Raw genomic sequence first — 22,689 nt, 5'->3', positions numbered from 1 at the left:
CTCACAAGCTGCAGAGTTAGGAGTTCGGAGCCAGGTGCCATCGTGTGACTGCAATGTCTCATAGCCTTAGGCGTGGTACTTCTTCAGCTCTGATCAGCAGGATTCCAAGAGAGAATGCTCGCTGAAGTACAAAATCACTAGGACTGATGGGGTCTTGGAGCTGGACCACAGGCAGAGAGAGAAGCCTTAGGCTGAAGGAGACTCTCGCCACTGTCCAGGGTGCTGCATGCAGAGCTCTGTCTGCAAGGGGGCCATCTGCTGGCCTCCAAGTATTGGTGCAGGAAGCCATCATGGCTGTGACCTTGTTACTGGGGGCTGGGTTAGGCCCCTCAGGAGGCCCAGTGAATTATTTGGGTTTTCTTTTTACACATCCCATGGCTTCCTCTCTCTAACTACTTCAGAGAACCTGAACCTTAGCATCACCACTTAAGAAGAATTGAACTCCAGTGTGCCATTACCTGCTGATCCTTGGCCCAGGAGTGAAATGTGCTGCTTTAACCTGAGTTCGAAGACCCTTGGCAAATGGAAACCCTGTGGAGTGGCCTCCAGTCTGGCTGTGGGGGAAGGGCAGATGTGGGGCAGATTTCCCTAGAACAAGGTGTAGGTCAGCTCTGGCATCAGCACAGTTGCTGCATGAGATGCCAGCTGTGTAGCCAAAGCCCCAGGGTGTCTTTGCCCATGGGATGAACCCTGTGGATTCTATCTGGGGATGACACCAAGATCATCGGGACTTCAGGTGCTTCTGTGAACTCAAGTCGATTCTGGAGCAAAGAACAGTCAGAATTAGGAGGGTGAGCACAGGCTTTGTCCAGCTGTGGGTGAAGCCTGAAGCATTTCGTCTGTGGAATAATTCTTCTGTACATTGTGAAAATGTGTTACTCTCATTGTTAATAAAAGGTTGATTGGCCGATAGCTAGGCAGGATTTTCAGGGCAGAGAGAATGCAGGGACAAGGAAGGGTGGAATCTGAGGAGTCTTGAGTCAGACTCAGAAGAAGCAACATGAGAAGTTCATAGATGAGGTAAATGAGCCTGAAAGCAGCACTAGATTAAGAGAAACAGTTTAATTTATGTTGTAAGAGCTGCTGGAAACAAGCCTAAGCTATTGGCCTGGCATTTATAATTAATATTAAGTCTCTATGTGGTTATTTGAGAGCGGCTGCTGGGACATAGAGAAATTCTACCTACATGTTTCCTCACTTCTCTGCCTGTGGTCCAACTCCAGGACCTCATCAGTCAGTCAGCTCTAGTGACTGATTGTACATCCTTCATCAAAGAGAAGCTGCCTCCTTCCATGTGTGTCTGCCCCTTTCCTCATATCTGAAAGCCTGGTCAACACCATGCCCCGATGAAGAGAATGAACCCAGACACCAAATTCTAGGCTGGCAGCAGTTTTGGTGGGTAACCCCATTGGCTGGATTCTCCCTCACATTCCAGACCTATGTTTAGAGCAGAGAGTGAGTTCATGTTTGCCATTCACTTCACACCCTTGTTCCATTCCTGGTACATTTACGATGGTGTTTTCCATAGATAGTGCCTAATCTAGACCTGATCACATGGTGCTACTATCACCTTATTGCACAGGGCTCTTGCTGTGAGGACCAGATCAGTACACTGGGAATTACAGAGGGCTGAACTCAGGTGACCTCCCATTGATCACTTCACTAGGTGCCAAAGACCAATTCCAGTGAATGGAGACAGAAGGGCTGCTCCTGGACATATGGTCAGTCATGAAGGGCGAAGCTTCTGGATGAGTTCTGAATCTTACTTGGTGTAGGTCACGAGGGTTCAAGAAAAGGGCAGAGCTCTGCTGGAGAGTGGGACTTGAAGATGAAGTTTGGCAGGCTACAGTTTCTTGATGAAACCACAGGACTCCAAAGAGGGGAGATAATCAGAAGAACACAGGGCACACGGATGGTGACTGGAGCTGCATGAGGGTCCTTGTATCTCCTGAAATGGGGATTTTCACTAATGTCCCATGGGGTCGCCAAGCTCCTCAGGTCGGTGGGCTGCTTATGCAGAGCATCTGTGATTGGGGTCTTCTCAGCCATGCTCTTCCCAGAATCCAGGCATTCAATGGCTTTCATGTCAAAGTGTGCATGTGCTGGGGACCCACTGCCTCTGAGCTGCCCACCCCTGATGCTGATGTCACAGATGTCTGGAGACTGGGTCAGGGAGCTGGTATTCCATAGGCTCCAGAGGCCCCATATAACTTATTTTATTGCAGTGTCCATCCCTCAAGCATTCACTAAAGGATGGATTTCCAGGCTGCCACTGCTCACATCCCATGACCCACTGGCATGGTAGACCCAGCCTGGGCGGGGCCACCTCATGCTGCTATTCACTCTCATGTTATCAGGCACAGTTCCTAATTTCTCTGGGCTTCCACTTGCCTGTCAATAAAATGAGAACACAAGACTTGGTGTCAACAAAATAAAACCACCAAATGAATGCCTGAGGGTGCGGTCCAGATGGGAGAGTACTGGCTTTGTATTGTGTGATTCCCCGGTCCTGTCCTCAGCTCTGTATTAACAGAGGATTGCAGTGCTCATCTGTCACCCCAGCACTTGGGAGGTGGAACCAGGAAGACCAGAAGGTCAAGGTCATCTTTGGCTTCACAGCAAGTTCAAAGCCACATGAGGTTGATTTGCACAGCAAGAGACTTTGTATATATGTAAATAAATAAATGAAAGAAAAAAACTGTGCTACCATAGAGTCTCACCATGTCTCGCTTTTGTAACTGTGTAACAATCTGTTTTCCATTGTTGTGACTGTGTTTCCTAACTGCTGGCAAGATCTTTGCAGCATCACTCTGCAGTTTTATGGAACGATGAGGACCAGAGAGGTTGAACCCAGGGACAGGCTACACAGCTGCTCCTAGAGCTGGAGCTGAACATCTTGGGCAGTATACACCACTGAGCATCTCTGATAGGCGCTCACTCACCAGCCTGGGCGTGCATGGTGCTCAGAGTCATGACTAGAGGGCTAACACTCTGCCTGGTGTTGCTGGCCAGACACAGAGGGCCAAAGAGGTTTCTCGGGGCAGATGCTGATCCCTGTTTGTCCAAGGAGCACAACTGAGCTGCTGAAGTCGCCTGAGCTAGTGGCAGCCAGCTACTCTTTCACTTTGGTCCAGAGAGTTCCTCTCTTGTCAGTTGGCATCTACGTGAGTCAGAGTAATTGATTTCTCTGTACCTTAGATATAGATTCTTTGTACCTTATCTTATCTGTGATCATTTTTCTTTTCTTTCTGAAAGCAACTTCCGAAGGTTCTCAGAATGAAGGTCTTCTGATTACCAAACTGATTTCGTCATCTGCTGTTTGAAATGTTTCATCCCATCCTCTTGAACAGTCACTGAGCTGGACTTACACTGCTATTTGATGGCTTGTCCCAGGTGCACATTTCTCGTATTATGCCTCTATCTGCTGACATTTAATGGTGCCGTGAACTTACATTCTAGGTCATTTGTCTTTGCTTCCTATGGGCTTTTTTATACACTTGTTTCATTATTGACCTTCTGTGCAGAAACAGTGAGAACACTGACTTTTGTACACAATTGCTCCTGGATTTGGGCAAAATTGCCTAATCCACAACCCACTTTATACTGACATGTTGATTGCTCATGTCAATTCCTGAATATAGAACCATGAGAAGAAGAGAATGGTGTGTGGTTATGCTCACACTGTCACAAAACCAAGACGTTGTAGGTCCAATTGTTATGCTTCGGGGGCATCTGGGCATTGTGTCTATAGGGTGTATTTGAAAAAAGATAGGCAGGACACTACACACTCCTATGTCACTGTATTTACTGCACTATGAGTAATAGTCCCATTGGGAGTTTCCACATAGAGTTCCTGTATGTCAGCCTACAGAATGGGGGGCGCTGCATCTCAGTGAGTCCTTGTCTTACTGTAAGCAATTACATCATGTTTATATTTGACAATAACAAAATAATGAGGCTCATCATGCTTGCACACCTTTCTGTAGCTTAGGTCCACAGTGTATGGTCCCCCTGAGAGCAAAGACTCCCTTTTCACTGACACATCACTCAGTGCCGGGCACAGAGAACTCCCAGCAACCATGTGTTGACTGGTCACATAAACAGGTGGGGCTTGGCTACTTTAGGTTTTTATAGGCAATGACACTGCTGAACAGTATTCTACAGAGAACAAAAGGCCAATGAGCAGCCGTTCTTAAATGTGCTCAGATTTCTGCAAGGAGAGTTTGGAGGATGTGTAGAGCAAGGAGACTTCACTCCAGAACTCCCGCAAATGCTGCCATGGCGTACCCATCTCCCCACTGATGCCGTGGAGGCTCTTCCGTGGATCCTGCAGCAGATGTCTTTAGGGCACTGTGAAGCAGAGGCTCTGGAAGTGCTGATAATCTTTCTACATCTGACCACTTCAAATTCAAAATCGTGTCCAAGTGCCTCTCTGGGATGCAGAAAGCACACAGGCTCTTCATGAGCCCATAGGGAGGAGGGACCCAGACAAGGGATCAGCCAGCACAGAGACCAGGAAAGCAGACCCCTGGTGTGGATGCAGCTGCCACCTGTAAGTGTCCAGCGGTCTGATATCTAAGGAGAAAGATAAGGAGTTGAGTCAGGTTACAAATTGGAATGGAAATCCTACAGAGGAACTCACTCCCCCCACAGGACTATGAATTCCCGAGAAGGTACGGCTGCACCTATCCACCCACAGGGCAGAAGGAAGTCTCCTCATTCTTAAATATACAATAAGAGTTTAGTAGGAGACACTTACAGGGAGTATGTGCGAACTCACTCTGCTTTACTCTTCAAAAACTGCTCCTAAATCCAGCAAAAAATAAATAAAAAAAGAGAAAGAAATAAAAGAAAACAAAACCATATCCCAGGTAACTAAGCATTTAACAAGTCCAATTGAAGGTATCAGGAGATGTTGAGGATGGTTGAGGACCCTAAACACTGTTAGATGCAGGCTGATTTGTCTGTGGACACTCCACCTTTTGTCCTGTTAGAGACTGGAGGAGGAACTTCTGAAGATTGATGACCTGTTTTGTTTTGTTTTTTGCCATTATCAGGAACACAGGTTTCTGTTTGGTTCTTCTAACCCCTTCAGGTCAACATAAAACCTTGTTGCCATCTTGGGTGTCCTATTTTGGAGTGCTATAGTGTCTCTGGCACAGGTTCTCACTCCAGTGACAGTTGTTTCTGTCATGATCTTCTTATTCCTTTGAGCACATTCAGGACCTTGCATATTATCTCTTCTGTTCCTGGGGTTCTGAGAACACAGGCTGGTAACAGGGAAAGAGAGATCATCGCCTGGAAGTATCCTTGAACCAGGTCTGGTCCATGAGAAACTTCAAGTGACCTCAGCCTGTCATATCTGCAGAATGCAGTCTGCCATGGACAGTGAACCCCCGGCCCTAGAGGCTTGTAGCACAAGGCCTCCTCACCAATGGGGAAAGGACAACAATTCACAGCCCCAGGCTGAACAGCTCTTGTACAATTCTTCCCAAAGCTCCAAACATGGACTCCTGAGCTGAAGGTCCAGCTTCAGCTCTCAGTCACCCTCTCTTTTACCTTTTGCTTGTCTTCAGGTTGGTCCCTCCCTCCCCTCCTGGAGCCCAGCTTCAATGCCACAGGTAATGCATTAAAAACATCATATTTTTGTTGAGGAAATGCATGTCCCTGAAGTCTTCAATAAACCTCTATTGAACTGTTGACTCCAGACCCTCACAGTGTCATTGACAGGCGCAGGACAGCCAGAGGGGAAGGGCTGGTCTCTTCTTCTAGATTTTTTGAGAGAGTCTGATTGGCTCACAAGTTTGCAGAGAGGGAAACTTGGTTATTTGAGAGTTCTAGTTGAAGAAATGTTTGATCTTATTGGTTGTTATGTGGTAGGCTCCTCACAAACTGGGGCAAGTGTTAAAATCACATTTTCCTCATGGATATCCTCCTGTGGGTTGTTCCTGTCAGTGTCCTGACTGGAGTCTCACAGTTTCAGCCAAGCCTGGGAGAAGACCAAGGCAGCAAGGATAAGGATGTCTGCAGCTCACTTTTGTTAACTGGAGGATTCCTAACATTTGCTTCTTTATGCCTCAGAGAAAGAAACATTCACTTCAGAGAAGTACAAGAAAGCCCTTACACGGGCTTAAGGCTTATTCATTTCCGTATTCAAATTTTTTTTTGAGACAGGGTCTCAGATTGACCAGGAATTTATGATATAGACCAAGATGGAGTAGAGCATACGGGAATCCTTCTGTCTCAGCCTTCTGAATTTTAAAAATCACAGCCATGGACCACCCCAAGTCAAGTAGATCATAAACAACATGGCCCCTCCAGAAACACTCTTTGGAAAAGTGAAAGAGACTGTCCCCAGGCCATCCACATAACACAGCTAACAGATGTTGGAATCTGGAGAATCCAGGGGATACAGAACCCAGATCAAGTGTGGGATGGAGCTTCTGGGAAGCTGCAGTTCCTTCAAAGAACCCAAATTTCCATTCCTCTAGTGGGTAAGCTGTGAAGGGCTAAGGGATCCAACTCAGAAACCCTCCAGGATTAGTCAGGGATTGTACAAAAGGATAGAGTTGGGGAGAACATTCTGAGACAGGAGGAAAGAACTGGCTGCTCTGCTACCCCAAGGAGGTGCACAGAATCCAGGCTGCATGGTTCTGCCAAGGTCACCTCTGATCTCACGTGGGCAGAAGCACACAGCAGACGTGCCATGTATTCTTGCAGATTATCTATGACAGTTCTGACACACACCCCTCCCCATTCACCCTGCAGAAAATATGGGGAGTGGGGAGCTGGTTAAATTAAAGTGAAACAAGAGAGCAACAAAATCATGACTATCCCCTGCTGACACATCCACACCAGCCCTGCTGTCCTCCAGCACTGTGCCTGGGGGTCTCCTCCTCCATGCCTTGCTCCTCTTGCCATGTACTCCTAGCATGGAGGATCCATCTGTCCTCTCTGCCAGAGGCCTTTATCATTTCAACTCCCTGGCAGCTGCATTTTCTTCCTTCATATCTGGGTGGAATTCACCTCCCCAGCACTCCCCCTGTTAGCCCCAGGGCTCCTCAGGGCCTCACTGTAGCAGCAGGAGCAAGAAACATACAGGCAGGAGACCCACATGCTATGGGGTCCTCTTCTGGTCCTCTACATGGGTGACCTGAGCCATGTACCATTTGAGAAATGTCTTAGCTTGAGTCCAGACAGTCCTAAAGGATGCAGATGTGTGAACCAGACCTCATAGGGAATCTTTTCTGATGAGAGCCATAGTTTTCCATGGGGAGTGCTGCCCCTAAGTCCCGCCCTCTAGATGGAGATGGAGTAATGTCCCTGCCAAGCCTGCCTGGAGTGCCAGTTCTCAGGACAGAATGAATCCTTGGGAGCCTCTGTGCTGGCAGGGCTGATGGGGGAGTTACTTGTAGTTTTTGAAGAACTGAGGCTGATGGAATGAAGCTAGGCTCTTCCCTCTGAGTAATATGTAGAATCAAGATAAGAGTCACAATTGCCAAGGCCTAACCTGCCCTGTCCTAGTTAGTTTCAGCTGTCAACATGATACACAGCCTAGAGTCATCTGAGAGTCTCAATGGAGAAATGGCCCCAATCAGATTGGCCTGTGGTCAGGTCTTCAGGGCATTGTCTTGATTGATGATTGATGTGGGAGTCTTCAGCCCACTGTGGACTGTACCATCCCTAGGCAGGTGGTCCTAGGATGTATAACAAGGCCGGCTGAGTAAGCCCAATAGTGAGCCAGTAAGCAACACTCCTCCATTTCCTGCCTTAACTTCCCTCAATGATGGGTTGTGGGTTGGAAGTATAAGCAGAAGTAATTCTTTTTCTCCCCTAAGTTGCTTTTGATCAGAGTGTTTTATCACAGCAACAGAAAGATAATTAGAACACATCCCTTATGAAACAGATAAATAAATAAAACCAAAGGTCGCAAAGGAGGAGCTTGCCTGATAATAAAAGTTGTCAGGATAAACTGTGTAGAGCCATGGCAATACATAACAAATGGAAACAAAACCATGACAAAGCCCATTCCGGAGTTTAGAGAGCTTTCTAAAATATATACACATACACAGATACATACACATGTGGATACACAAAGAGTTTAAATGGAGTTACCCTATAACAGAAGCACAATACCCTGGCTAGATACCACATGCTACCAAATGAAAACCCAGGTATCAGAAATGAGCTACCACTTTTTAAGTTTCTGAACAGCGGGGGCCCATTGACTGCCCCCCCCCCCGAAAAAAGGCAATTCAGACTATGGCCAACTCTATTTGTTTCACTCCAGCACTTTATGTAAGACCCTGTTGCTGAAGATATCACATACTTGAGTCACAGAATATGGAGAATCAAGCTGCCACTCACCTGGAAGCTTCCTACCCATAGGCTGGCTTTCATGGTGCTAGAAGGTGCTATGCATGCTAACAAAGGAGAAAAGTCATCATCAATATCACTGGTTGTGAACCCAGTGAGTTGTATTAATGACCTGCCTGATAAGATATTGTTAGATCCAATGGCATGCACAAAACGGGGGACAGACCGATGAAGTCTATTAAACCAGAAGACAACTTTATTTCAAAAATCACTGCAAGGGCAGTGGTGGCACACACTTTTCATCCCAGCACTTAGGAGGCAGAGCCAGGTGGATCTCTCTGACTTCAAGGCCAGCCTGGTGTACAGACCAAAAATCACTGCAGGGAAAGAGAGAATACCAGTTAACTGTGACCACAGTCAGTGACTGGGCTCCTGAAACTGTGGTAAAGGGGTGGGGTTGAAGCCCCATTTATAGGAAAAAGTAAGCATCAGGCATGTGATGCATGCTAGGAGTCATGTGGAAACAACTATTAAAAGTTAAACTTGGTCCACGGTAGTTGTCGGCTCTAAGGGGCAAGGGAGTTATCATTAAAAGTTAACCCAGGGCTGTTGACAGAGGAGCTGCCTGTAAAGCAGAGAGCCACTGTTAGAAGTTAACCTTTAGTTGTTGACAGAGCTGATGACTGGCAGCTTTAATTATTTAAGTTTATAATTTTATGTCTCTATATTCCTGGACCCTTCAATATGCCCCCGGTGCATTAGTGGTATGAATGTTATGGAGTAACCAACCACTTTGTTGGACTAGGGCACTCTCCATGAGATGGAATCTATACTGAACACTGTCAATGAGGCCAAAAATGTATGGTCATGGCCTCTAAGGAAAAAAAACCATCTATGACTAATATTCTGCTAAATTGAAATTACATTTAAAATGACTAATTATGACTTATTGTCATACCTATATTATGTATATAGTATATCAATGTGTCTTTCAACCCTCATTAGAGAAGCTTCTTATATAGAGGACAATTTACACTCAACTGGTCAACATGCAGGGATTGTGGAGTGTTCAGCCTTAGATGAGATGTCCATATCACATCCCTCTCCTCAGGGCTCCATGATCTCTGTGGAAGTGAGGTCACAAAGGTTGTTGGAGCCAGAAGTGGTGGATGACATCATGGAAATGATGATTTCCAGACACAACAGGGCAGATGAAATCACAACAATTGTGACGCATATCTTAGACCTACACAAGCTCAAGCCAGACAAAATTCCAGCACAGAGGACGGGAGGTGGACACACAGTCTCACCCATAGCTGAGGTGATGTTTTAGTCATGTTCTAGAGGGACAGAACCAATGTCTTTAAAGTGATGACAGCCAAATCATGCCTGCCATAGAAGCCCAGCTTAGAGTAAGCACTGGAGAAACCAGGGTTGTCAATCACACAGGCCTATTTTCTTCAAGGGAAGGGAATGCATGATGCCTTTCACCTGAAATGCCAGAGTGAAAGTGATCCAACAACCTGGTGATCCTTTGCTATTCTAATAGGAGTTAGCTCCCACCTGAATACCCTCAATATCCGGAGAATTGGTTAGGCCCTAATCCTCAGCTTTGTCTCTCAAAGACTCTAGAACTCATCCCCAAGAAAGAGGCCCCATGTACTTTGCATCCTCCACTAACAGATCTATCTTTCTGCTTATCACAGATCCTTCCTCTGGGTCCTAGCCCCAAGCTCTGCTTATCAGCCAACAACTCATTCTTATTGTAGAAGTCACGGGTTTCTGCTACCTGGCAAGGGAGTTTAGCTGTAGCTCTGCCTAAAGCTTTGTGTGATAACTGTCCCATGGAAACCTTTGTCAAAGATTTGACTATGCTTAAATGTAAGAACAAAGCATGAGGTCAGACCTTGGAGGTTTTGACCCAGTGCCTGCAAAGATGGCACTGACTGGAGTTTCATTCTTCACCTCACATGGATCATCTCCTCACTGGCTGGGAGGCTCGCTGGGTTCCCAATAACCTGTGACACCGAGAACCCAGTGCTTGTCCTCGGATGCACCAACAGACAGAGCAGTCCCAGAATAGCTGTCTCTCACTGACGGGGCAAATGTCAGCAATCACTCAGTCCACAGACTTGGGTGCCTCAGTCATCCCAGTCTGCTGCGGGAAGCCTGGACCTTTCCCGGAAGCTGTTGGTCCTTATTCAATGATGAAAGCTTGGAAAAGCTGATTCTGCTCTCAGGGAAGGGAAATCAACCATGTGTCAGAAGGGAGCCCAAGAAAGCAAGCAGAAGAAGAGTAAGCTTCCTTCCAAAATACCCTTTTTATCTGAAATGAATGTGGGTTATTTCCCAGCACCCCAATGCAGTTCACAAGCATCTATAACTGCAGTTCCGGGGGGCCTTTGCCCTGACTTCTGAGGGTTCTAGGCACACATGTGGTACATACACAGACATGCAGGCAATACACTCACACACATGAAATAAAATAAATGAATATTTTTTGAAAAGTCTGTTGTGGGTGTGGGGGTGGTAATGGAATGTGGGATGGTGTTAATTCCTAAGATGGGAGGAGAAAGACCTCTGTCTTAGTTAGGGATTCTATTGCTGTGAAGAGACACCACGACCATGGCATCTCTTATAAAGCAAAGCATTTCCTTAAGGTGGCTTACAGTTTCTGAAGTTTAGTCCGTTATCATCATGGCAGGTAGCATGGTGGCATGCAGGCAGACAGGGTGCTGGAGAAGGAGCTCAGAGTTCTCCATCCAGATCTGCAAGCTGCAGGAAGTGGCCAGTTTTGGCTTCTGAGACCTCAAAGCCCACCCCCTAGTGATGTACCTCCTCCAACAAAGCCATACCTGCTCCAACAAGACCACACCTCCTAATACTGCCACTCCCTATGGGCCTATGTGGGGGGTATTTCCTTTCAAATCACCCCACTTACTAACCCAAACCATCATGGTCAAATTAATTAAAGCAAGCAATTAATTAAAGCTAGCTTTTTTTTTTTTTTTATCCATGTACACTTGTCATGCAAGCCTGATGACCTGAGTTCCATCCTTGGATCTCATAGAGAAATAGAGAACTGCCTCCTGAAAAGTGTCTTGCGACCTTCTCTTAGAGTTTCTATTGCAGCAACAAAACACCATGGCCAAGAAGCAAGTTGGGGAGGAAAGGGTTTATTTGGATTACACTTCGGCATTGCCATTTATTGCTAAAGAACGTTGGGGCAGGAACCTGGAGGCAGGAGCTGGTGCAGAGGCCATGGAGGATGCTACTTACTGACTTTCTCCACATGGCTTACTCAGCCTGTTTTCTTATAGGGCTCAGGACCACCAGCCCAGGAATGGCATCACCCACTATTGAATCAGTCCTCCCACATTGATCACTAATTGAGAAAATTCCTTACAGCTGCATCTCATAGAGGCATTTCCTCAACTGAGACTCCTTCCTCTCTGCTGACTGTAGCTTGTGTCAAATTGATACACAAAACCAGCCTGAACAGACCTACACACAAGTACTATGGCCCCAGAACAGCCACACACAAACACACTTCAAATAATAATAACACTACATTTGAAGTTTATTTTTCTAATAATAATCTTAGCTAAAATGTAAACCACAGACGTTTACCCTAGAACTCATTTGGGGAAAGAAAGGTAAAAAGAGAGGTTTTAAAATATTTACTTAATTTTAATTAAGTATGACGTGACTGTGTCTGTGTGTGCTTGTGTATGTCGCAGCAGGTGGCCGAGTCAGTCAGCAGAGGAAGTGGGATCCCTGGAGCTGAAGTCCCAGGCAGTTTCAAGCTGCCTAGTGTGGGAGCTGGGAACTGAATTTGGTTTCTTTGCAGGAACAGCACACGTTCTTAAAGCCTGAGCCATTTCTTCCACCCCTCGGAAGAGAGATTTAAAAACCAAGTTGGTACTGTTTAGCTTTACCCCCAAATTTTATCCTTATTTACTCTAATTAGGACACACACTTTTTTTTTAAAGACAGGGCTGGTGTGTTGATGATGTGGTCACCAGCCTATGGCACTAATGGAAAACAGTGGGATTTTTAGGGGTTAGGACCTTGTGGGAGGAACTTAGGTCATGTCGGGAGTGTGGCCTTGAAAGGATCCAGACACTTCCTGTCTCTCTCTTTAACTTCACGGATGCTGTGAGGCTAGCAGTTTCCTCTCTTGCCTACTCTAACCACATCAGACTCACCACAGGTCCCAAAGCGATGAAGCCAACTGACCTTGTACTCATGAGCCCAAACCTTTTCTCTTGTTAAGTTCTTGTCTCTGGTATTTTGTCATAGTAGTGGAACACTGAGTAACAATATCCCCCAGAAAAGGACCTACCAGGTAAAGTGAAGATCTTAATGTTTAAACTTGTCTTATTTTGTCAGAAATACAATGTGTTAAAAAAACAAAACCAACTATGTTAGCAGGACATCATGACATGCATCTGTAATCCCAGAACTCTTACTGTGAGTGGGAGGCAGAGGTAGGAGAAGCAGCTGGAAGAGATCAGGTCTGCTAGCCTGGAGCAAGCATAGCAGTAGTGAGGACCCACTTCTGAAAGCTATGCTCTGACTTCCTCATGCATGTGGGTAGCGTGTGTGTGTCCCTCACAAAATGGTTGTTTCAAAAGACAACACAAAACCCCCATACCTAAGTATATAATACCCAAACTGCACCAAATCTAAAGAAAAGTAAAATAAATCAGAGTAATAAACGTCTCAGCTATGCAGGAGCAAAGAACCAAACTGTATCTGGCTTCTCAGAAGTCATCAGAGAGAAAAGAGCAGACAAGCATCTGAAGGGTTGAAAGGAAAAATCCTATGACCTAGAATTCTTTATTCTATATAATCATCTTTCAGAGGTGGGGGGAGGGGTGTGTGTTGGGGGGGAAGGTTCAGTCGCTGAAGTGCCTGCCACACAGGGAAGAAGACCGAGTTTGTGTAGAAGCCAGCAGCACACACATGTAATCTCAGCACGGGAGAGGCAGAGACAGGCGGGTCCCTCGGGTTTGCTGGACAGCCAGGGGGTCAAGATGGTGAGTTCCACGTTCAGCAAGAGACTGCCTCTCAAGATAATGTGGAGAGTGAATGAAGAAGACACCCATGGTTGACCTCTGGCTTCTGCTTATATCTGCACACATGTACACATGCACCTATACACACACACACACACACACACACACACACACACACACACACACACACACACAGAGTGAGGGAGAAGTAAAGACTTTTCCATGTAAATGAAGCTCAGGGGAACTTGTTGTCTGCAGGCCTGCCTTCCGGAGCTGCGGAATGTTCTTCAGAGAGAAGCGAAGTGATGCAGGCCAGGAAGGCACAGACAGATGGGTGATGGGAAAGAACTGACTTGCTTCCTCATGCTTATCGCTCTGTTCCACGTGGTAAAAGCTCCAGGGTTACAGTTTGTGCAAATCAACTAGTGGGAAGGCCGTGAGTGGACTGGGGATGGCTTGGCCCACATTGCCTGAGAGGTGACACAGTTACTTGAATGGAGACTTAGATAATATTTCTAACTCCAGATTAATTTCTGAAAAAGGATAAGAAAAGGTATGGCTAGTAAAGTAAGATAGGATAAGAAGGCTCATACAAAATGTTCAGTTAAAAAAAATATATATATACAGAAAAAACCTTGAATTATTAAGAGAAAGACGCAGATGTGAAAAGTCTACATGGTCTATGACTCAACACTATGAGGAAAGAAGGCAGTGAGGGAGACCTGGATGGCTCTGCTGAGGAGTGCTTGCCTTGAAAACATGAGGATCTGAGTTCAAGCCCTAGAACCCATGTTTTTAAAAAGCCCCGCATCAGGCTGGAGAGATGGCTCTGTGGTGAAGGGCACTGGCTGCTCTCCCAGAGGAGGCAAGTTCAGTTCCCAGCACTCAGGTCAGGCAGCTCACAACTCCTAGAACTTGAACTCCAGGGGTGGTCTGATACCTCTGACCTCTGCAAGCACCTGCCTTCCCATGCGCTTGCCCACGTGCTTGCACACATTCACACACATAATTAAACATAATAAAATAAGTCCATGTTTTTTAAAAGCCCTGAATGGGGGGGGGCATGCACTCGAAATGCCAATGCTGGGGAAGTAGAGTCAGTGTGTTACCCGGCTGCTTACTGGCTAGTCAGGCTTCATTTTGGCAAGTACAGGCCAGTGAGAGATTCCTGTTCAAAAAGAGAAAGAAGAAGGTGGACAGTGCCTGTAGATGACGCTCAAAGTTGTCTCCTGGCTGCCACATTCACACACACACACACACACACACACACACACACACACACACACACACACGAACAGGTGTAAAGGAAAAAGAAGTGGGAGATTAGAAAGGTCAGTGGCTGCCAGAGATGTGTGAGGGAGATGAGAAGGCAGAGGCAGACATCTAAGGAGACCAACTCGTCCTGCATGAGACCCCAGTGGCGCCCCTCTACAGGTGTCAACCCCACAGCATGTGGAGCACCAAACCTCTGTGGAAGCTGAGGCCATGGAGTGATGGAAAAATGTCAGCCTGGGTCCATCGACTATGAAGTGTACTGCTGAGGTACAGGCTGACGGAGGAGGAAGCTGTGCCTGGGACAGGGCGTGTTCAGAAGAATTCTCTGCGATTTCTGATAAATTTTTTTTATAAGCCCCAATGGTAATTAAGGAAAGGTCTACAAGTCGCTTCTCTCATTGTAGGCTCTCATAGTGCCACACAGAATACCAGCTTCATTGCATGCAATTCTATTAGATGTATGTGCCTGGGACTCTACACATTCATTGTCCATGCCCACAGAATGTTCCCAATACTTTGTGTGTACTCTGACCCGCTAACACTCAATATTTGTTTAACAAGTGAGGAAATGAATGGGTTCTGAGTCATGACATTCTTGAGGCAGAACTAGAGGATATGTTACCATGAGTCCTGAGAGTTTTCTCTAGGTGTAGGAGGTGAGGAGACTAGGTGATGTCTATCCCCCTCCTCATAAAGCCCCAATGGCAAGCCAAAGTACAATTCGACATTCACCCCTGGGGAACCAGCGAGTTTATTAGACTTATTTACAGAGCAATATGTGAGGGCTTTGGGGGCAGGAGATTAGTGACGGTAAAGAAGCTATGTTGGAAGGTCTGCAAGCATCTGGGCTGCTGGTTTCTCCCATGGCTGTGTAGATGGAACCTTCCCCTAATTCTTCCCATCATATACGCTCTAGCCTCTCTCAGAGATCCCGAGGCCATTTGCAATTAGGGTACAGTGATATACAGTGAGTTTGGAGGAGTGATGGAATCCTTATTGGAGGGTCCTTCTATGAGGGAGTGTCAAGGGTCAACAAGCTCAGAGGTGAGGATCTTCTGTGATCACACTCAGTAGAACTCTCCAAGATGGTGGAAGTTTGGTTTGGAGGATAGTCCTGTACAACACCTTACGAGTCAGAGGCCCTGAAGAGTGTGAGAAGAGTGTGAGAAGGGAAGATGGAAGCTGAGGGTGAGACCTGTCCAACTGGACCACAGACTGTGCAGAGGACGGTCCAGGGCCTGGAGCAGAATTGCCCTCATGATCCATGTGCCACTGTGACGTCAGCACTAGGGTGTCACCAATGTTATTCTTGTTTTACATGTAGCAAAAATAAAAAGTTTTCTTCCTTTTTTTTTTTCCTTAAAGAAACTGAATTCAAACTTGTTCTGGAAAGAATATAAAGCCTCATATACTTTCTAGTTCTTAGATTTATTTTTACTGCAGTCGCTAAAAAAAGACAAAGTCTATTAAAAGAAACCAAGGTCTTCTATTATATCTTCAAAAGAGAGAGAATCCATCCATCTTCCCTTTTCCATCTATAGGGAGAAGAGAGATCTCTGTCCCCCTCTCCCAGTCAACACAGCCCCTCATGTGGACACTATACCCTTTCCCAGTTCCCACCCAGCAGCAGGTTTTACAGATGGTGTTGGGGAGCTGGCCATACACTTCCACTGACAGTTGAGCCCCAGCTGTGATCAGACCCCGGATCTCTCAGGCAAGTCCAGGGACAGTTTCTTCCATGACGTGATCAGTCCAACAGTACAGTACACAGGCAGCATAAAAGGCCATGGGCTGAAGAGGAGAGGAGGAAGCCATGGCACTCAGGGCGAAGGCAGATGTGTGGCTGGCAAGACCCTGGCAGTGCCAGCACAGGATGAGGGCACTGGGCACCACAGCAGCACCGGCCACCAAGGCACTGCAGCCCTTTGAAGCCATCCCCCTGTACTCCAGAAACAAGTGGCTGAAGATGATACAGATCCTGAGGGAGCAGGGCCAGGAGAACCTGCACCTGGAGATGCATCAGGCCTTCCAGGAGCTGGGGCCCATTTTCAGGTGAGGGCCTTCCTGACCCATAGCTGAGCACAGACAGAGCTTCCTGACCCTCTGGTTGCTCAGGCTCTGCAGAGTATGAGGTGCTGCATTCCCCAGTAGGCACCAGGCACTCCCTCCTTAGGAAGACAGGGAGGGAGCACAGGAGGTTATGGGCCTGACTCATGGAGACCATGGTTCTCCATGTGGACAGAGAAAGGCACTGCTCATCGCTGAGAGGACAGAGTGCCAGGAGTGCTGAAGTGGAGAGGAGTCAGGCAGAGAGTGGGAGGGCCCTCCTGAGGGGAAAGCAAGGGCTAGAGAGGCTGAGGTGAGGAAGCACACAGACAGGGCTGGCTTTGCAGGGTGCTCAGGTGGAGGGCATTCCACCCTCAGCAGGGCTCTGTTCTCCACCCCACAGGTACAGCATAGGAAGAACACAGGTTGTGTCTGTGATGATGCCAGAGGATGCTGAGAAGCTGCATCAGGTAGAGAGTATGCACCCTTATCGGATGCACCTGGAGCCCTGGGTGGCCCACAGAGAACAGCGTGGCCTGAGACGTGGCGTGTTCTTGCTGTGAGTGGACATTGAGAATGAGGAGGGAGGTGATTGGTGGCCCAGACATAGGACACTGATCCTACTTGGGTAGGGGTGTGGAGACCAATCACTCCCAAGTGTGGGTCCGTGCCATGCCATGTAGATCCTGGGCCTGAGAAGGCAGGTGGCAGAGGAATGCCTCCTGTCCCAAATTCCTAACTAAATAGGCTTTTAAAGGATGGGATTCTCATTCCTACCAGTTTCAAAGTTGGCCCAGAAAGAGGACCTGGCTCAGGGCCATAGCTAGCTTCTGCCATAGCCTGATGTCCAGCAATGTAGTCTCCATTTAGTAGGGGCAATTTCCCTCAGAGAGATATGTGGTAGACAGTTCTGGGGATGAAGGAGTGGAGAACAGGAAGCTGGGACTCGTGTGGGCTCACAATCAAACATGACCCGGGTAAGAGAGGGGCAAGTTCCCCTCTGCAGCTGGATACACATCTGGAGGGCTAAGCAGGGGTTCCTGGTGAAAGCTTGGAGTGAATAGGCTGCCAAGAGGTCACTAGGGGGTGTGGAGGAGCCTACACAGGGATTTCAGGCTGCACACAGGCACACCAGCCCATGTCAGAGTGAATTCGTTTGTTAATAAAGTAGTTTTGGGAAAAGGGCGTATTGGTGAGGCACTTATCTGAGGGAATCTGGCAGGGAGACCCAATGCAAATGGCCTCTGTGGGCAAAGTATGAGCATGTGCCTCTGAGAAAGCAGGAAGCCTGTGTGTGTGTGTGTGTGTGTGTGTGTGTGTGTGTGTGTGTGCATGTATGCACCTGCTTATATTCTTGCATGTGTAAATGTGTGGCCATGCTTTTTGCCTTGACATGAAAGTGGGTGTTGTTTGCATCTGTGACTCTGTGTGTATCTACATCTTTGTGCATGGCTGTTGCCTAAGTATTGTGAGTATTGTGCACACAGGGACTTGAGTGTTTTTGAGGTTTTGTATGGGTACATGTGTGTATGTGCATGTGCATGTGGTCACTGTCCCTTGTTGCAGGCTTTAGCTCACCAAAGGACAGGCATTCTGCATGTGTGGCTCAGTGTGCAAACTCCTGCCTTTTATTCATTGGAGAATCTCCATGGGAGGCCCGTGCCCTGGGCTGTGGTTTGTGCATATTGTGAGTGGTCCTCTGCTGTGGATCCTGCCCTAGGGAAGATGGGATCCCTTAGCTGAGACAGGCAGATGCTGAAGACTCAGAGACCACACACTCTACAGGACTGACAGGGAGGGTGAGCTCAGCTGGGCCTTCTCCTCTGTGGGGAGGTGGTATAGATCAGGTGGACAGAGCTGACAGCAGTCTCCTTCTCCCTGGGTGTGGATGTGCCAAGTCCACCTTAGACTTAGTGACCTCTGTTCTATACATAGAGGCTCTATTGGCAGAAAGAAGTGGGCACAGGACCTGCAGAGCCTGCTTCTGAACCTGACACCCTTTGCCCCAATTTCTTTGAGAGGCAGAAAGATGGGCACAAGCCTGGGCCAGGCCTTTCCTGGGAGGTGTCTGTAGCCCTGCTCTGTGCCCTGCAGAAATGGGCCTGAATGGCGCTTCAACCGACTGAGGCTGAACCCAAATGTGCTGTCACCAAAGGCCGTTCAAAAGTTTGTCCCCATGGTGGACATGGTAGCAAGGGACTTCTTGGAGGCCCTGAAGAAGAAGGTGTTTCAGAATGCTCGTGGGAGCCTCACCATGGATGTCCAGCAAAGCCTCTTCAACTACAGTATAGAAGGTATGTGACTGGAGGAAGGTCCCAATTTAAGGAGTCAGGGAGGGGATTGTAGGGAGGGAAAGGTGAAGCAGTTTTGAGGGTAGGGGCTGCCTTGTCTCAGCGATACCATTTTTCTGCAGCGAGCAACTTTATTCTTTTTGGGGAGCGGTTGGGCCTCCTTGGCCATGACCTGAGCCCTGGCAATCTGAAGTTCATCCATGCCTTGCATTCCATGTTCAAGACCACCACACAGCTCATGTTCTTGCCCAGGAGCCTGACTCACTGGACAAGCAGCCGGGTGTGGAAAGAACATTTTGAGTCCTGGGATATCATCTTTGAGTATGGTGAGGGTCAATCACCTGGGCAGTGCCATGGGGTAGGGGACATCGGTCAGCTAATTGCCATTCACCTTTACTCATGGCGACACAGGGGTCATCTCAGATGACGGTGACTGCTGCTTCCTGTTCTTTTTAATGTTCCCACTAATCCTATGGCTGAACTGACCCAGAGGTTGTGGGAGAGGAGCAGGGGTTGTCATTGGCCGTGAGAGTGGGGTACAAACAAGACAGTGGACCTGCCTGTTCTCAAGCTCCCATGTCACATCTCCAGCCAGCAGATGTATCTGGAAGGTGCATCAGGAGCTCAGACTTGGCAACCCTCAGACCTACAGTGGCATCGTGGCAGAACTAATATCCCAGGGAGCTTTGCCTCTCGACGCCATCAGAGCCAACTCCATTGAGCTCACCGCTGGGAGTGTAGACACGGTCAGGCCAGCCTGTGGGAATCCCCTGTGACTCCCTCCCTGTCTGTATCCTCCAAAGCATTTCCTGTGCGCTGCAATCCCAGGCTGTTTCTGCCAGGAGACTGTCGCTCTAGGCTGTACCCAGAGGGACAGGAAGAGGGAGATCTTCAGGTGAAGGTGCAGGATCGGGTGCAGAGATCAAGGGAGCTCATGAAAGGGGACCCTTCATGGCGGAGCCATTTGCAAGCAGCAACACAAAGCTCCTGGGGGTGGCTGGCTGCCTAAGGCAAGAGGCAGCAGGGGTGAGGGTTGCATCAGGAAGGGCCATGCATCAGGCTGTGGAGAGATGATCACAAAGTCAGCATGCCCAAGTGTAGCACGGGGACAGGTTGGTGACATCAGCAAGAGACTTAAGAGGCTGTTTCTGTAGATGGTGCCATAAAGAGGCATTCTGGACATAGAGGCTCAGGGCTCATGCCAGGGATTCTCACTGATGTAGGGAGGAGGTAGCAACGGGAACTAGGATCCATTTCAGGCTTGGGTAGTGAGGTCAGTACTGAGTGGCCTAGGGATGCCAAACACTTTGAGAATCTAGGTGTGGGTGGCAGTGTCCCTAAGTGATGCTGAAGGCCCACCCCAGTAGGTACCAGAGCAGGCTGTAAGCAGCAGACCCTGCAGGAGCTGAGAGAGTGGCCAGGAATGGGATGTCTGTGGCCTGATCCTCAGGATTTATGGTCATGGTTCCCAGAGTCCTACCCTGCTCTGGCCATGTACTTCTACCAGAAGGGGAAGGGGGTCATCCTTTTGTAGAAGGGCTTCCCTTTGTGGAGGACTAGGGACAGTGTCTAAGACTTCTCTGGCTCCCGCAGACAACCTCCCCCTTGCTAATGACCCTCTTTGAGCTGGCTCGGAACCCGGACATTCAGCGGGCACTTCGGCAGGAGAGCCTGGCCGCGGAGGCCAGCATCGCTGCAAACCCTCAGAGGGCTATGTCCGACCTGCCCCTGTTGCGGGCTGCCCTTAAAGAGACCTTGAGGTAGGTGCTGCCTGCCCTTCCCTGCTCTTCTGTCCCCTCTCTTTTCTGGGGTCCGAGGGCAGCCATGTTCTCTGCTCTTCTTCCTATGGCTGGACGCTAATGTTCCTCTGGAGGTTGGCTGAGCTCAGCATAGGCAGGAACCACACTCTCCAGGGACGTGAGGGAGAAAGGTGCAGATGTAGACAGAAGCCCTTCATCGCTGAGGCCTCTCCTGTTGCTTCCCCCACCTCCAGGCTCTATCCTGTTGGTGGCTTTTTGGAGAGAATTCTAAGGTCTGACTTGGTGCTTCAGAACTACCATGTCCCTGCTGGGGTGAGTGATCCTCATATACCCACCAATTGCCCAGTTCTGCATTACCCTAGAAGGCAGTTGAACTTGCCCTTGGCATTTCCCCACAGACATTGGTGCTACTCTATCTCTACTCCATGGGCCGAAACCCTTCAGTATTTCCGAGGCCCGAGCGCTACATGCCCCAGCGCTGGCTGGAGAGGAAAAGAAGTTTCCTGCACCTGACCTTTGGCTTCGGGGTGCGCCAGTGCCTGGGGAGACGAGTGGCAGAGGTGGAGATGATGCTCCTGCTGCACCATGTGAGTGGCCCTGTGGGATGGGGGTGCTAATGGGCAGTAATTGGACTAACGGCATAGACCTTCAGGGTCTGTCTGGGCTTCCTGTGTTTGGTGAGGTCCCTAGAGCCTGAGGTAGGCTCTCAGGGCCCCACAGGAGGTCCTCTTCGCAGCATGGTGGCAGCACTGAGCAGCTTAGCTGGAGCTGGGCCAGCGCTCTGCCCTGCTGAGGAGGCCAGATGGAGCGCCCCTCCCCCGCTTGCGTTCCAGGTGCTGAAATCCTTCCAGGTGGAGACACTCAGGCAAGAGGATGTGCAGATGGTCTACCGCTTTGTTTTGATGCCCACCTCCAGCCCCCTCCTCACCTTCCGGCCTGTCAGCTAGTCCCCTTTGTATCTGGGGTCCCAGTCAGGCCACCAGCCTGCCTCTGTCCAGACACCCAAGGTCTCACTTCTTTGAATCGGGATGTTGTTTGGGGGCCACCCTGTCACCTTCTGCAGTCATGCAAGGGTCACAGCTAAAGACCTCCAGGGTCAGGGACTGCAAGGCCAGGGAAGGGACTGGGGCAATCTTGGTGACAATAAGCAGTCCCTGCTGATGATTTTCCTCATCCTTTCCAACAGTCACTCCATGCACCTGTGGCCTTCCAAGGGCCTCAGAATAGAGTCAGAAGACATTCCCTCCCTTATGTTCCCCATTATTATGCCACGAGCCACAGCAATACAGCCTACATTTTTCACACATTACACATTCGAGCAAGCAATGAGTTTGTGGGGGCAGATAGGTAAGTAGACTATGTATAGATAGAGATATATAGATGTAGATAGACAGGTAAAAAGCTGTTTCTGTGTTTTTGTTCAAGTAGCTTGACAATGGAGTTGGAGCATATGAACTGGTAACTCAGTAAAGCGTATATAGTGGAGGGATATATGCACTTGCTAAGGACCAGGTAGTGGTGAGATCAGAGATGCAGGCAAGAGGACTTGCTGGACCCCTGATCATGTGTGAGGTCTCTCCGGGGATGGTTGTCTTCTTTCAGGAGGTCAAGGGCCAGTGTCCTTGGAGAAAGCTTTTATCTCTTGAATTGTCAAAGTGGCTCAGAGCACAAGCCTCTTGGGGGTTTCCTCAGAGCTGTGAAGAGTCTAGGGTAAAAAGTTTTGTCCTAAAACAACTATTTCACGGAATATCCTGTTCTCAGTACCGAAGTGTGTCTACCTGAGCTTTGTGTGCCAAACTCCAAAGTCCATGGCCTTTACGTATGAGTCACTGTGGAGACAGGGCCTTTAACCAGGAAATTCGTGTGAAATGAGGCTCCTGGGCTGTGCCTAGTCCAATCCCCCAGAGTGCTTCACAAGACAGTGTGGTCACAGGCGCAGAGACAGCCTTTACAGGGAAGACAAGACATTGGTCTTCTGCG

General features: G+C 48.4%; 1 protein-coding gene across 2 annotated transcripts; it reads left to right on the top strand.

Annotated features, from left to right (window-relative positions):
* Positions 1-16,422: 16,422 nt before the first annotated feature.
* Positions 16,423-22,137, top strand: LOC114684742 (cytochrome P450 11B2, mitochondrial). 2 transcript variants are annotated; one of them, XM_028859308.2, is made up of 9 exons: positions 16,423-16,664; positions 17,062-17,217; positions 18,753-18,952; positions 19,072-19,275; positions 19,541-19,695; positions 20,543-20,709; positions 20,943-21,021; positions 21,108-21,296; positions 21,543-22,137. In XM_028859308.2, the coding sequence occupies exons 1-9, from the start codon at positions 16,426-16,428 to the stop codon at positions 21,654-21,656; spliced, it is 1,503 nt and encodes a 500-aa protein (XP_028715141.1). In that variant the 5' UTR covers positions 16,423-16,425; the 3' UTR covers positions 21,657-22,137. The 2 variants fall into 2 exon arrangements, with proteins under 2 accessions (XP_028715141.1, XP_028715142.1); XM_028859309.2 differs by lacking the exon at positions 21,108-21,296 and having other exon boundaries at positions 16,426-16,664; positions 21,543-22,042.
* The last annotated feature ends 552 nt before the right edge of the window (positions 22,138-22,689 follow it).

Source organism: Peromyscus leucopus, chromosome 20 (genome assembly GCF_004664715.2).
Source record: "Peromyscus leucopus breed LL Stock chromosome 20, UCI_PerLeu_2.1, whole genome shotgun sequence".
Taxonomy (NCBI): domain Eukaryota; kingdom Metazoa; phylum Chordata; class Mammalia; order Rodentia; family Cricetidae; genus Peromyscus; species Peromyscus leucopus.
This window is presented reverse-complemented; position numbering and strand designations above follow the sequence as displayed.